Genomic DNA, 12512 nt, shown 5'->3' with positions numbered 1-12512 from the left:
TTTATGGCAATTGCGTAAGGTTTTACAATAAAATACCAGAGTCTGTTATAAATCTGCCAGAAAAAAGATTTAAATGTCAAATAAAACAGATCCTTTGCAAAAAAAGCTTACTATAAAATTGAAGAATTCGTTAACGATAATAATGTTTTTATAGAAAAACTTTAAATCTATAGCACTGACAATATTATCTGATTACATTAATAATGAGTGCGTAGCGACTTCTATGTTGATTATCGCATGCCTCTTACTTGTGATACTGTAATTATTTATATAAAAAAAAACATCTATTAAAAAGAGCAACACACAAGTTTCTTGCTCATTCTTCTTGTGATGAATCTGCATTCCGAATGAGTGGTAGAATCAAAATATGACTATTCAAAAGTGCTTGTAATGAGTTTATTTGAATAAAGATTATTTCTATTTCTATTTCTATATATAATATACACAGAAAACACCTAGAGTAATCATTCTCACGAATATTATACATGTTTGTACTATATGAAGAATCGAATCCAGGGTTATTGGAAATAAGGCAGTGTCTAAACCGCTAGCCAACCGAGGAACTCTACTTTCTACAATTTTGACTAATTTTGATGGGCATTGTAGGTGTATTTTATTTTTAACTACCAACCCAGCACGGAAGTATTACAAATCTTATAATTTCTCGGCTTGTTCATACGCATGTGTTACATATAAATCTACTTCTTAAATCGCTCTATCTATTGCTGAAAACTGTATTAAAATCTGTAATTGAAAAGATATGAGCAGGAAAGGGAGTGAGTACAGCGGACGAGATTTCATTTTATACTAAAATTAATTAAAATTTTATACTGATTCATTTTATACTAATATTTTATTTAAACAAAAATATAGGGATTACTGTTTACTGTGGTAGCAGTGCCATCTGATTCTTATAAATAATATAAATGCGAAAGTTTATGAGTATGGATGTTTGTTACTCTTTCACGCAAAAACTACTAAACGGATTTTCATTAAACTTTACAGTAATATAGCTTATACATCAGAATAACATATAGTATATAAATTTCACGCGGGTGAAAGTGCGGGCACAGCTAGTCTAAATATATATAACTCAAAGGTGACTGACGTAGCGATCTATCAACGCACAACCCAAACCACTGGACGGATCGGGCTAAAATTTGGCATGCAGGTAGATGTTATGACGTAGGCCTCCGTTAAGAAAGGATTTTGATTAATTCTACCCCCAAGGAGATAAAATAGGGGATAAAAATTTGTATGAAACTTTGTCAATTTTAAACCAATGGGGCTGAGTCTTTGCATATATAAAGCTACTATGACGTAGGCATCTCCTAAGAAATTTTGATAAATTCCACCTCTAAGGGGATAAATTAACGCGACCGAAGCCGTGCAAAAGCTAGTATATCATGAATGTTGATGATTATCTCCGTCCAAGAGGAAACATGTCGTCTTTTATATGCCATGTAGGTATATATGGATGGTTCGTATTGTCATCATATAGCCAGCCGTATGTAATACTATATTCAGGGTACGCATACTCGTAATATTCACCTGGTGTAATATTTGCATATATATTAATTCTATCGATATAATATCTCAAATCTGTGAACACAAGAATCCTATCCTCATTGTACCGAATTTCGAAGCATCCCAAACCGATCAGCAGATCTGGACCACCGCGTTCCGGACCCGAGAATAGACCACCGCCGCTGGCAGTGCCCGCAAAACTGTATTTATTTTTGATACATATAAATTTACCCCACCATTTGGGTAAATAATTAGAGCAATCGACGATCTCGTCTCGAAACTGTCTCGCGTATTTTATCTTATAGTTTTCACGGATGTGCTCCAAATCTATGAAACCAGAACCCCCGTACCACAAGAAGTGTTCGATGATATAATCCTTTTGACATAGTGTACCTTTGAACGCATATTCGTGGCTGGGAGAATATCTATCATGAATATATATTTGATCGAAGCTATGTACTACGGATATATCGTGCCGTGGTACATGAATGCCACGAGGACCATGCCAGTGTTCAGGGTTGTTGCTCCGAGGGATTAGTCTTCTGAATCTCCATACCCTGTATCTGTAGGGAGTCACGTGTTTGCCGGCCCTGCCGAGGGCCCAGATCCTGACGTCCCTCTGTCTGGTGAGATAGGGCTCTAAGAAGTTTGCAGATGTGATGAGAACTCTCTTGCCTAACAATATAGCTGTACCTAAGGGAATAAAATCTGTAACAAAAGAATACGACATTTTATGCGAGAAAATTGGTATTCCTCAAAAGTGGTATCCCATGAGATGTATCACGAGCGTTATATGGCGATATGATCTCCATAGTGCTGTTCATGTATATATATAAAACAGTCTCGGTGATCTAGCGGTTTAGTACACCGCTTTACTTCCGATGGTCGCGGGTTCGATTCTTCATCCAATACAAACTTTTGTATTCATGAGTATGATTATTCATATATTGATTGATTGAATACGATTATTTATATGAGTCTGTGTATTTGCTATGTATCTTATGAATGTATTAATAAAAAAAATATTTATATCAGTTGTCTAGTACCCATAATAAAAGCTCTGCTTTCCTTGGAACTAGATGGCGTGTTTGTGTGAATTGTCCTGAATTATTATATTGTATATATTGTATATATATTGTATACTATATTGTATTGTATTGTATTGTAAAATCTACTAACCTATAGATAATCCAGCAAAGACGTACAACTTTCTTCTATCATTAATTTCATCCCAATCGAAATGGCTGTACCAAAACTTTACGTATAGGGACTCCACTCTTTCCCATCTAAAGAAACTCTGTCTGGGAGTTAGATCTTTAGAGATTCTTTTAGGAGTTGTCGTCCCAGAATCCCAGAAAGCGAATGCCACTGATGATAATGTGAGCAGAACATTGAAACATCTGAAACTAAAATACGGTAACAAATATTAACATTGCATTTCTATTCTATTATTGCAAATGCTGAATAAATATTAAAAACTAGCAGTGCCCGCGGTTTCACTCGGAACTGGGTACAGATAAATGTTTACAAAAATCTGAAAAATTAAATAAAATAGCAATAAATTAAATTCCAAGTTACATAATAAACTCATAAACTGGGATTAGGAACTAGTTTTAAATTATGAAAGAAAAAAAAATCCTTTTTTTTTTAAATATGAACCCCAGGATGAACATGCGTCATGGGGTTCTAAAAAGAAAAAAACATATTATTCAACAAATTCTAAATATCTTTATTCATGTAGGTCTATTACAGACTCTTATGACACGCCAAATCTACCGTCAGTTCGGAATGATTTCGAGATGAGAAGAACTGATAAGAAATTCAGTTCGTATTTTTTTTCAAACAAATGTTGTACAGATTTATTTTTAAATTCAAATTTGCATATCATCGAAATCGAACTCACGACCCAGGGTAACTATTGTTTATTACCTTGCAGTTTTCATTATTAATATCATTATGTTTGTGTCAATTTTAAACTGTCAGTTCATATTATATTAATATTCAGAAACATCTTCATCCATAATACTGAAAGCCAATTCATAAATCCATTAATATGGACATTGTTTAATTCACTTTTAAGATTGTATTAAACAATAAACTGTCGCTTCGGAAATGAATTCACTAATGAAATGAGGTTGCTACCAATTTGTTATTTATAACTTCAATTTTATTTATATTTGTACAAAGTAGAGATGGGACGACTGATATATATCGATGTTTTTTATATATTATTGCGATGACAGCGTCTACACACTGACACACACTGTTAAATCCTGGATAGCCAATAAAACTAGTGGACTGTGTTAATAGATATAATACAAAAACTGTTATGGAATACAAATAGATGCATATTAAACTTAGAATGGTGGGATGATTTGGTAAGCCGGTAAGTGTCGATGCCGGTCGGACAAGAAGTACCGGTGTCCGCCACCGGCCGCAGTTCCCGATGCGCAGCACCGCCCTCGCAGCCCGTGGAGCGGTGCGTTGGGCGCGTAGACACACACAGTAGGGTGGAACTTGTATATTAACACATCTTGATTTCCTAGAGGAAATAAGGTATACCTTATAAGGTAGACCTTACACTAATTACTAAGAATATATATTAACAACTACGTGACCTACATGTCGTTATATAAAACGTACACTGGCACAATGTACTATCGAACGTGCTGATTTGCATCACTATATCACATTATAAAGGTGGCAAACAAGCATACGGCAAATCTGATGGTATACGGTTACCATAGCTTATGGACGTCTGAAATACCAGGGGTATTATGCGAGCGTTATCAAACATTAAGAAACGTTAATAGTTCCTTGAAGAAACCCATGCCGTAGTTTCTAGAAAAACCTCGGTAGGTAGTTAATTGCACACTAAGTGTACGTAGGATGAAGTTCCTCTGAAATTGCACAATCCGAGACCACTTAAATTCCAGTGTATGGAGATGAACCCTATGAACGTCTGAAACACCAGGACCGTTACGTGCGCGTTGACGACTCTTAAGAACCCTTAATAGTTTCTTGAAGAACCCTATGTCGTAGTCTTTAGAAAAACCTGGGTAGGTAATTCATTCTATAATCTAAGTTTACGCGAAAGGATGCTCCTCTGAAACCGCACTGTCCGAGACCAATTAGGTTCTGTGTGTGAGGATAAATTCTTTGTTGATGATGATTGTAATGATTTCACATAGATGTCAAGTCTCCGATTAAATTAAGTCACAAAAAAGTAATTCGAAAATACCTAAAACAAAGAAGGTAATTCAAAACGCAAAAAAACATTGTTCAAAAGGAGTTATTTCGAAACATCAATAATAATAACATTTCAGGACACACAGCGCCATCTAAACCCAAAGTAAGCTAGCTAAAACATGCGTTATAGCTACTAGACAACTGATATAAATACATTATTTATATTTTTATTTTTTTCGTAAATACATACATATTATATATAGCAAACATCCAGACCGACAGAAATAATACTCATGAATACAAATGTTTGAGCCGTGTCAGGAATCGAACCCGCGCCCATCGAAAGTAAGGCAATCAATGTTTGCTGACATCAAGATTTCATAATTATTATTTATCGATATCGATATAAACATCGTTGTTTTCCTAATATCGACCATCCCTAGCACAAAGTCAAAACAAATTTGTTTGGAATATACTTTTATAAATACACACTACGTTTCTGAAGATATCAGGTTTTGTTTAAATTATTTATTTGTTACGTCATTTTGAAGTCTTTACGTAACTGGAAGTGAACCGGCGGCCAATTTGATCGACAACAACCATCTCTTATATATATATCGGCGCTGGTATGATTCAGGATTTGTCCCGTCAAAAAATCTTTGTAAATAAGAAATCTAAATATATATAACTCAAAGGTGACTGACGTAGTGATCTATCAACGCACAGCCCAAACAGACCTGTGCATTCTCGGGCTGAAATTTGGCATGCAGGTAGATGTTATGACGTAGGCATCCGCTAAAACAGGATTTTGATTAATTCTACCCCCAAGGGGATAAAATAGGGGATGAAAGTTTATATATATAGTTATAGTATAGTATAGTATATAGTCAATTTCAAACCGATCGGGCTGAGACTTTGCATGCATAAAGCTACTATGACGTAGGCATCCCCTAAGAAAGGATTTTGATGAATTCCACCCCTAAGAGCGGGCAAAAGCTAGTGTTGTTATATAATGTAAACTATATTCTAACATACTTCCTCTACCGTTGGGAGCGAACATTTACATATACGTAATGTGGTAAATTTATGCCACACCTGATTTAAAATGGAACTCGCCATTTATGTCTATTCGGTTTCATTTCACTTCTATTTATTTCAGGCACAGATTCTACCTGCTGTAATTGAATTCGTGACTCAATTATTCAGTATCTGAACGTACGATAGAGTGGATCTTAGTATGTGGTGTTTCAATTATTCTGAACGCGTTCTTTGATTCATAGAACTAGTGAATTGTAAATGTGGAATCGAGAAATATTCTAGGTGATAAAAATGATTGATTGATTTACTTTATTTTATTTAAACTCTTTATTGGACCAGACAAAGAAAACACACAAAATAATATATTACATAAGCTGATACAAAAAGGCGGTCTTATCGCTAATCAATCTCTTCCACACTACCAGTAGAGAAAGTAACTTTAAGATAAGAAAGGAGTAGGTGATGCACGTAATGAACATAAATATATACATATATATTTGTGCATAAATATATCTATTAATATATATAATAAAATATAAACATATATGTGTATTTATGTAGGTTTTTGTGATTCGAGATATACTGAAGTTAAACATTAACTGTCAAATGAAAAAACAGAAAGAAGGAAAGAAAAATTTATTTTTTAGTGCAATGTAAAAAATACAATACAATCATACAATATAAATAAAAACTTCAAATATATCTAATAGCTTAGATATAATACCACAGACGGATATACAGATAAACGTAAACATCATCTTATTTTGTAACTAGCTGTACCCGCGACTTCATCTGCGTGGTATTTAACTTTATTTTTCTAATTTAAAAATATTTTGGTAAAGTAAAAGTAGCGTAAGTTACTCTTTATTACATCAGCTACCTGACAAAAAAGTCACGTCAAAATAGGTCCAGACATTTCATACATTAGCCGGAATAAAGACAGACAGAGAGTTGTCTGTCTGTCTGTCTTTATTGTAACTGTTGAGTTATAAAAATGTTATTTTGGTGTATATATATATACATATATATATATAGGTTTAGTAGATGTTTTATTAAACGTTGCTTTACTTCAGGAATTGCCACCTTTTTCCTTTTTAATTTTGTAATCATATGGTTGTACAATTAAAACATTATCACTTTTGATTGTTTACAATCAGTCAAGCCAAGATCTTTCCTAAGGTTGTAGAGAGATTTCGCTCTATCAGCACACCTTAATCCTAACCATTACATAGTATAAAACAAAGTCGCTGTCGCTGTCCGTCCCTATGTCTGCTTAAGTCTTTAAAACTACGCAACGGACTTTGAAGCGGTTTTTGTTAATAGATAGAGTGATTCAAGAGGAAGGTTTATATATATAATACATGTACACCTGTGCGAAGCCAGGGCGAGTAGCTGGTAATGTTATAAACGCGAAAGTTTGTAAGTATGAATGTCACGCAGAAACTACAAAACGGATTTTGATGAAACTTTACAGTAATATAGCTTATGTATCTGAATAACACATAGGCTATATTTTTTGTTGAAATTTAACGCGAGTATAACCGCGGGCACAGGTAGTTAATTAATATTCATATCAGTATTTGGTATAATTAACGTCATTATTGGAAATTCATTATCGTCTCTCCATACAGCCTACCGAGCTGTGGCATAATTATATATATGATTGCAAAAACCGAATAGAATCAAGTGAGTTGCGGATATATATTTTTAATCACGTTGTATAAACTGACTTAGCTGTTTTATTGTGTAATCTCTACATCTATACATATAAATAAACTTGGAGTGTCTACTTATAATATTGAAATAACTCTTTTGTACTACATGTATATGAATATAAATACGGTACATACACCAAAATAACATTTTTTACAATTTTATCTGTCTGTCTGTTTGTTCAGGCTAATCTCTGAAATGGCTGGACCGATTTTGACGTGACTTTTTTGGCAGGTAGCTGCTATAATAAGGAATAACTTAGGCTACTTTTATTTAGAAAGAATATTTTATTAAAAAAAAAAAGTTAAAATTCACGCAGACGAAGTCGCGGGTGAAGGTAGTTATACAATACTAGCTATTCGCCCCGGCTTCGCACGGGTGTACATGTATTATATATATGAACTTTCCTCTTGAATCACTGTATCTATTTAAAAAACCGCTACAAAATCCGTTGCGTAATTTTAAAGATATAAGCATACATAGGGACGGACAGACAGCGACAGCGACTTTGTTTTATACTATGTAATGATATACATATACTATACAGACTTTTCAAAGCTGTTGTTATAATGCTAATCAATTATATACTGTAATTAAGTAATCAGTAATTATGATCCATTCATTGTTTATAAATATAAATAATTTGAAACTGAAATTTATACAAATAATAATATACTGGCTGTTCTGGAAACGTTGTTTTGCTATATAAATCTATACATATAAATAAAATTGGAGTGTCTGTTTGTAATATTGAAATAACAATTTTTTACTACATGCATATGAATATAAATATGGTACATACACCAACATAACATTTTTTATAATTTTTGTCTATCTGTCTGTTTATATCGGTTAATTTCTGAAATGGCTGGACCGATTGTGATGTGACTTTTAGTGTCAGGTAGCATAACCATAGCTTATGTAAGAAGTAACTTTTTTTTAGAAAAAATATTTTATTTAAATTAAAAATTCTACGCAGACCAAGGCGCGGGTACAGGTAGTTAGTTATACGTACTGCTCTACTTGACTTACTCTATTATTACAGTTAATAAAAAGGTATTTTATCCTTATATTATGAAGACTATTATATAGTATAGTATACTATTATATAGTAATCAAAGACATAGCAATATAATGAATATTGCTATGTCTTTGAATACTGTCTATAATTGTTAGTACGAATGATCTAGGTCTAAATAGGTATTTTTGGGATTACTTAACTGGGACTTCTTAGACGAATCTTATATATAAAATTCTCATGTCACAATTGGTTACCATACTCCTCCGAAACTTGACCGATTTTATTCCGACCATATTCAGTAGGTCTGAGAAGCAGATACTATCTATTTTTCATATCCCTAAGTGATAAGGTTTGTCCACCCTTAACATTTGTTTTATATTTTGGGCATAATTTTTATATTTTACTTTTTATAATGTACATATACTTATATCTTTGAAACTACGCAACGGATTTTGAAGCGGTTTTTTTTTAATCGATAGAATGATTTAAGACGAAGGCATATAATACATGTACTCACGTGCGAAGCCGGGGGGAGTTGCTAGTGATATATAAAAAGCACAGCTTCAAAGATATTAAAAAAAATATCAAAGAAGTTTGAGGCGGTCGATCGCCAAAACTCTCCTTAACATCTAAAATGGAATCCTTTCCTCAAAGGTATGTAATAAAATTTTACGTAATACTATGGTGGTGTACTTAACCTTACATTAAACGTATATTTTTATATATATGGTGTTTCCAACACAAGGAACACGTCTGCTAGTGTGTTAAAAAACTTACCTTAATATCTATTCTCTACACGTCACTTTTTACGGCTGTATGACGATAGAATACGAAATCAGTGTTGTTCCCACTATCCGATGTTTCGGTCTAGATATTACGGAATTGGAAAGCTATAAAATTTCCTTTAAATTGTAATAAACCGTTTCTTTTCTCATGTACCGTAGTTTAACAGCGCATACTGGAGTATGCACATATGACGCAATTGTTTCTTATTTTAAACGGATCAAAACTTGCAATATTATGAACAGTACAAGACCATTTTTTGCTAAACTGTGATATTTTTCATTTATCACACACATACACACACACTCACGTATGCATACACAACGCAATTGTTTCTTATTTTAAACGGATCAAAACTTGCAATATTATGAACAGTACAAGACCAAATGTTGCTAAAACTGTACCAAATGTTGCTAAAACTGTAATATTCTTCATTTATCACACACATACACACACACTCACGTATGCATATACAACGCAATTGTTTCTTATTTTAAACGGATCGAAATTTACAATATTATGAACAGTACAAGACCAAATGTTGCTAAAACTGTAATATTCTTCATTTATCACACACACTCACGTATGCATATAATTGTTTCTTATTTTAAACGGATCAAAAATTTCAATATTATGAACAGTACAAGACTATATGTTGCTAAAACTGTGATATTCTTCATTTACCACACACATACACACACACGCACACACACACATACACGCACGCATACATACACACACAGTCACACATAAATAAACACATACACACAGGCATCATTCGATCTTAATCTATTCAAAGAAAGATATATTTGCAACTTATGTAGTTTCTATTACATAATCAAGCCCCAGAGCTACATATTACGGAAAGGATCTACAATTTTGAAATAGTCCAAAAACTATATTAGAACTAGAATTAATCAGTAGGTCATAGTTATTATTTTAATCTACCGCTTATTCGGAAAGCTGTCGCATCCTAAGAAGAACGAGCAAAGAACTTGCGTGTTGCATATTACGAGGCTGTTTTTCTGTACTAAATAATAATAATAAACTCAGGACAATTCACACAGCGCCAGCTAGACCCAAGTTAAGCCAGCTAAAGTGTTATGGTTACTAGATAAATATAAATGCATAGATGAAGTTCCTCTGAAATTGCACAATCCGAGACCACTTAAATTCCAGTGTATGGAGATGAACCCTATGAACGTCTGAAACACCAGGACCGTTACGTGCGCGTTGACGACTCTTAATAACCCTTAATAGTTTCTTGAAGAACCCCATGTCGTAGTCTTTAGAAAGACCTGGGTAGGTAATTCATTCCATAATCTAAGTTTATGCGAAAGGATGTTCCTCTGAAACCGCAAGGTCTGAGACCAATTAGGTTCAGTGTGCGGGGTTGAATTTCTTGTCGATGATGACTGATGATGATTTCACATAGATGTCCAGTCTCCGATCACATTAAGTCACATATTTTTTTTTTCGTAAATACATACATAATACACATAGATAACACCCAGACGGATACAAACAATCATACTCATGAATACAAATGTTTATACCATGTAAGGATCGATCCGCGACCATTGGAGGAAATGTTTGTGTTCGAGGCATCGAACCCGCGACCATCGTGGTCATCAGATTATAATTACAATTCGTATATACACTTTTGTTCAGCAATTACGTTGAAATCTCTGAAATATATGATAACCACAAAAGGAAACCAATGCGGTTGAGCGTTTAATTAAAATGCAATACTCATATAATTTGAATCCGGTATTCATTAACAATCATTTTAATGATGAACGTACACTCTCGCCGGCTATGTCACTTTTAATTATCACTCTTAATTGATGGTTGAGATTAATGGCGTGCCTTAATAATACGTGAAATATTATATCAATAAGAAAAACAAAGTTATTTTGGCGCGGATGTAATGTCTTGATTAATTTTATGTTAAATTTCATTTAGGGCGCTCAGTCATGAATTTAGATAGATAGACAAGCTGACAAATAAACTATAAATTTACTGCTTGTAAAATTTCGTTAAAAAAGGTACCATATATATTGTTGGATTACGAATCCTTATAAATTAATATATAAAAGAGAGAGTGGACTGTATTTATTGAAAAGAAAATAATTAATGGAAAAGGAAGTAAAAATACGATTTCGACTTGGAAGAACGTCTCCCACACTCCGAACACCCTAAAGTAGGCAATGTAACACCAAACTTACTCACCTGTGCTCAGGAACGTCCCGATGTGTAGTACTGTTTAGTGGCCACGCACTCTACAGTGTATATTTTCATCAAAAACAATTATATTGTGTTAAATAAATAATTAATTGTCTTGTTTTATATAGATAAAAATACGGAGCGTCCTTTTAATTCCAGTTCTTATTTTCAATTGTTTTATTATTCTTTTTTCGAAATTTAAGTGGCCACATGTTTTTATATGTGGCCAGTATTACCGAGCACCCTTTGCTCCAGTAAGCAAGCCGGTGATACAACCTGCTTAAACCAAGGAGGTTCGGAATACGGAACATATATAGACAGATAAACTTTAAATTCAGTCTTTTTGGTGTCCAAATCTACTATAATACTAATACTGTGTGGATTGTCCAGCGTTATGGACAATCCACACAGCGCCATCTAGTCCCAAAGTAAACAGAGCTTGTGTTATGGGAAAACGAATGTAATAATTATACTTAAAATTTTTTTTATATATATAAATTAAATAAATAACCCTGGACAAACTAAAAACCCGTGGAAAATTAAGCCCATACAAACAATCATATGTATGTAATGTATACAAATGTTTGCACCATGCGAGGAATCGAACCTGTAAGCATTGGAAGTAAGATGGTGTGCTAAACCACTGAAGTTATCATTGTAATAAAAGAATTTATGGATAAATACGTATTGTATATGTATATATATTAGACGCTATTATAAACGTCTTGATAGTGAGTCGACTGACATTGACATATATATATTAATTATCCGGGAATCGAACCCGATACCATCAGAATGTAAGATAGTATACTATAACCGCTACACCACTGAGGTTATCAAAACACACACAGACTCAGAGATTATATCCCAGCCCCCGTTCTTGTCATTGAGATCTTTTCATGCATTATTAATGTATTTTCTTAACAAAGCCTGTATGTATATATATTTAAGTGTACGTAAGTCAGGCGTTAAAACTCGCTGTTGTAACTTCTTGAGGGAACATCATTATACACGC

The 12512-nt window shown here is 33.5% G+C and overlaps 1 protein-coding gene across 1 annotated transcript in view; it reads right to left on the bottom strand.

Annotated features, from left to right (window-relative positions):
* Positions 1–1420: 1420 nt before the first annotated feature.
* LOC131845451 (uncharacterized) overlaps positions 1421–12512 on the bottom strand; it is a 33809-nt gene continuing 22717 nt past the window's right edge. Inside the window, exons 3-5 of the mRNA XM_059194516.1 lie at positions 3946–4069; positions 2707–2927; positions 1421–2235 (exon numbers count right to left, since the gene is read on the bottom strand). Coding sequence (XP_059050499.1) covers positions 1421–2235; positions 2707–2927; positions 3946–4069 — 1160 coding nt within the window. The remainder of the gene's footprint in view (positions 2236–2706; positions 2928–3945; positions 4070–12512) is intronic.

This window comes from Achroia grisella, unplaced genomic scaffold, assembly GCF_030625045.1.
Source record: "Achroia grisella isolate CSIRO2021 unplaced genomic scaffold, CSIRO_AGI_Agris_v1 utg474, whole genome shotgun sequence".
NCBI lineage: Eukaryota > Metazoa > Arthropoda > Insecta > Lepidoptera > Pyralidae > Achroia > Achroia grisella.
The sequence above is the reverse complement of the archived record's forward strand: the minus strand, read 5'-3'. Positions and strand labels throughout refer to the sequence as shown.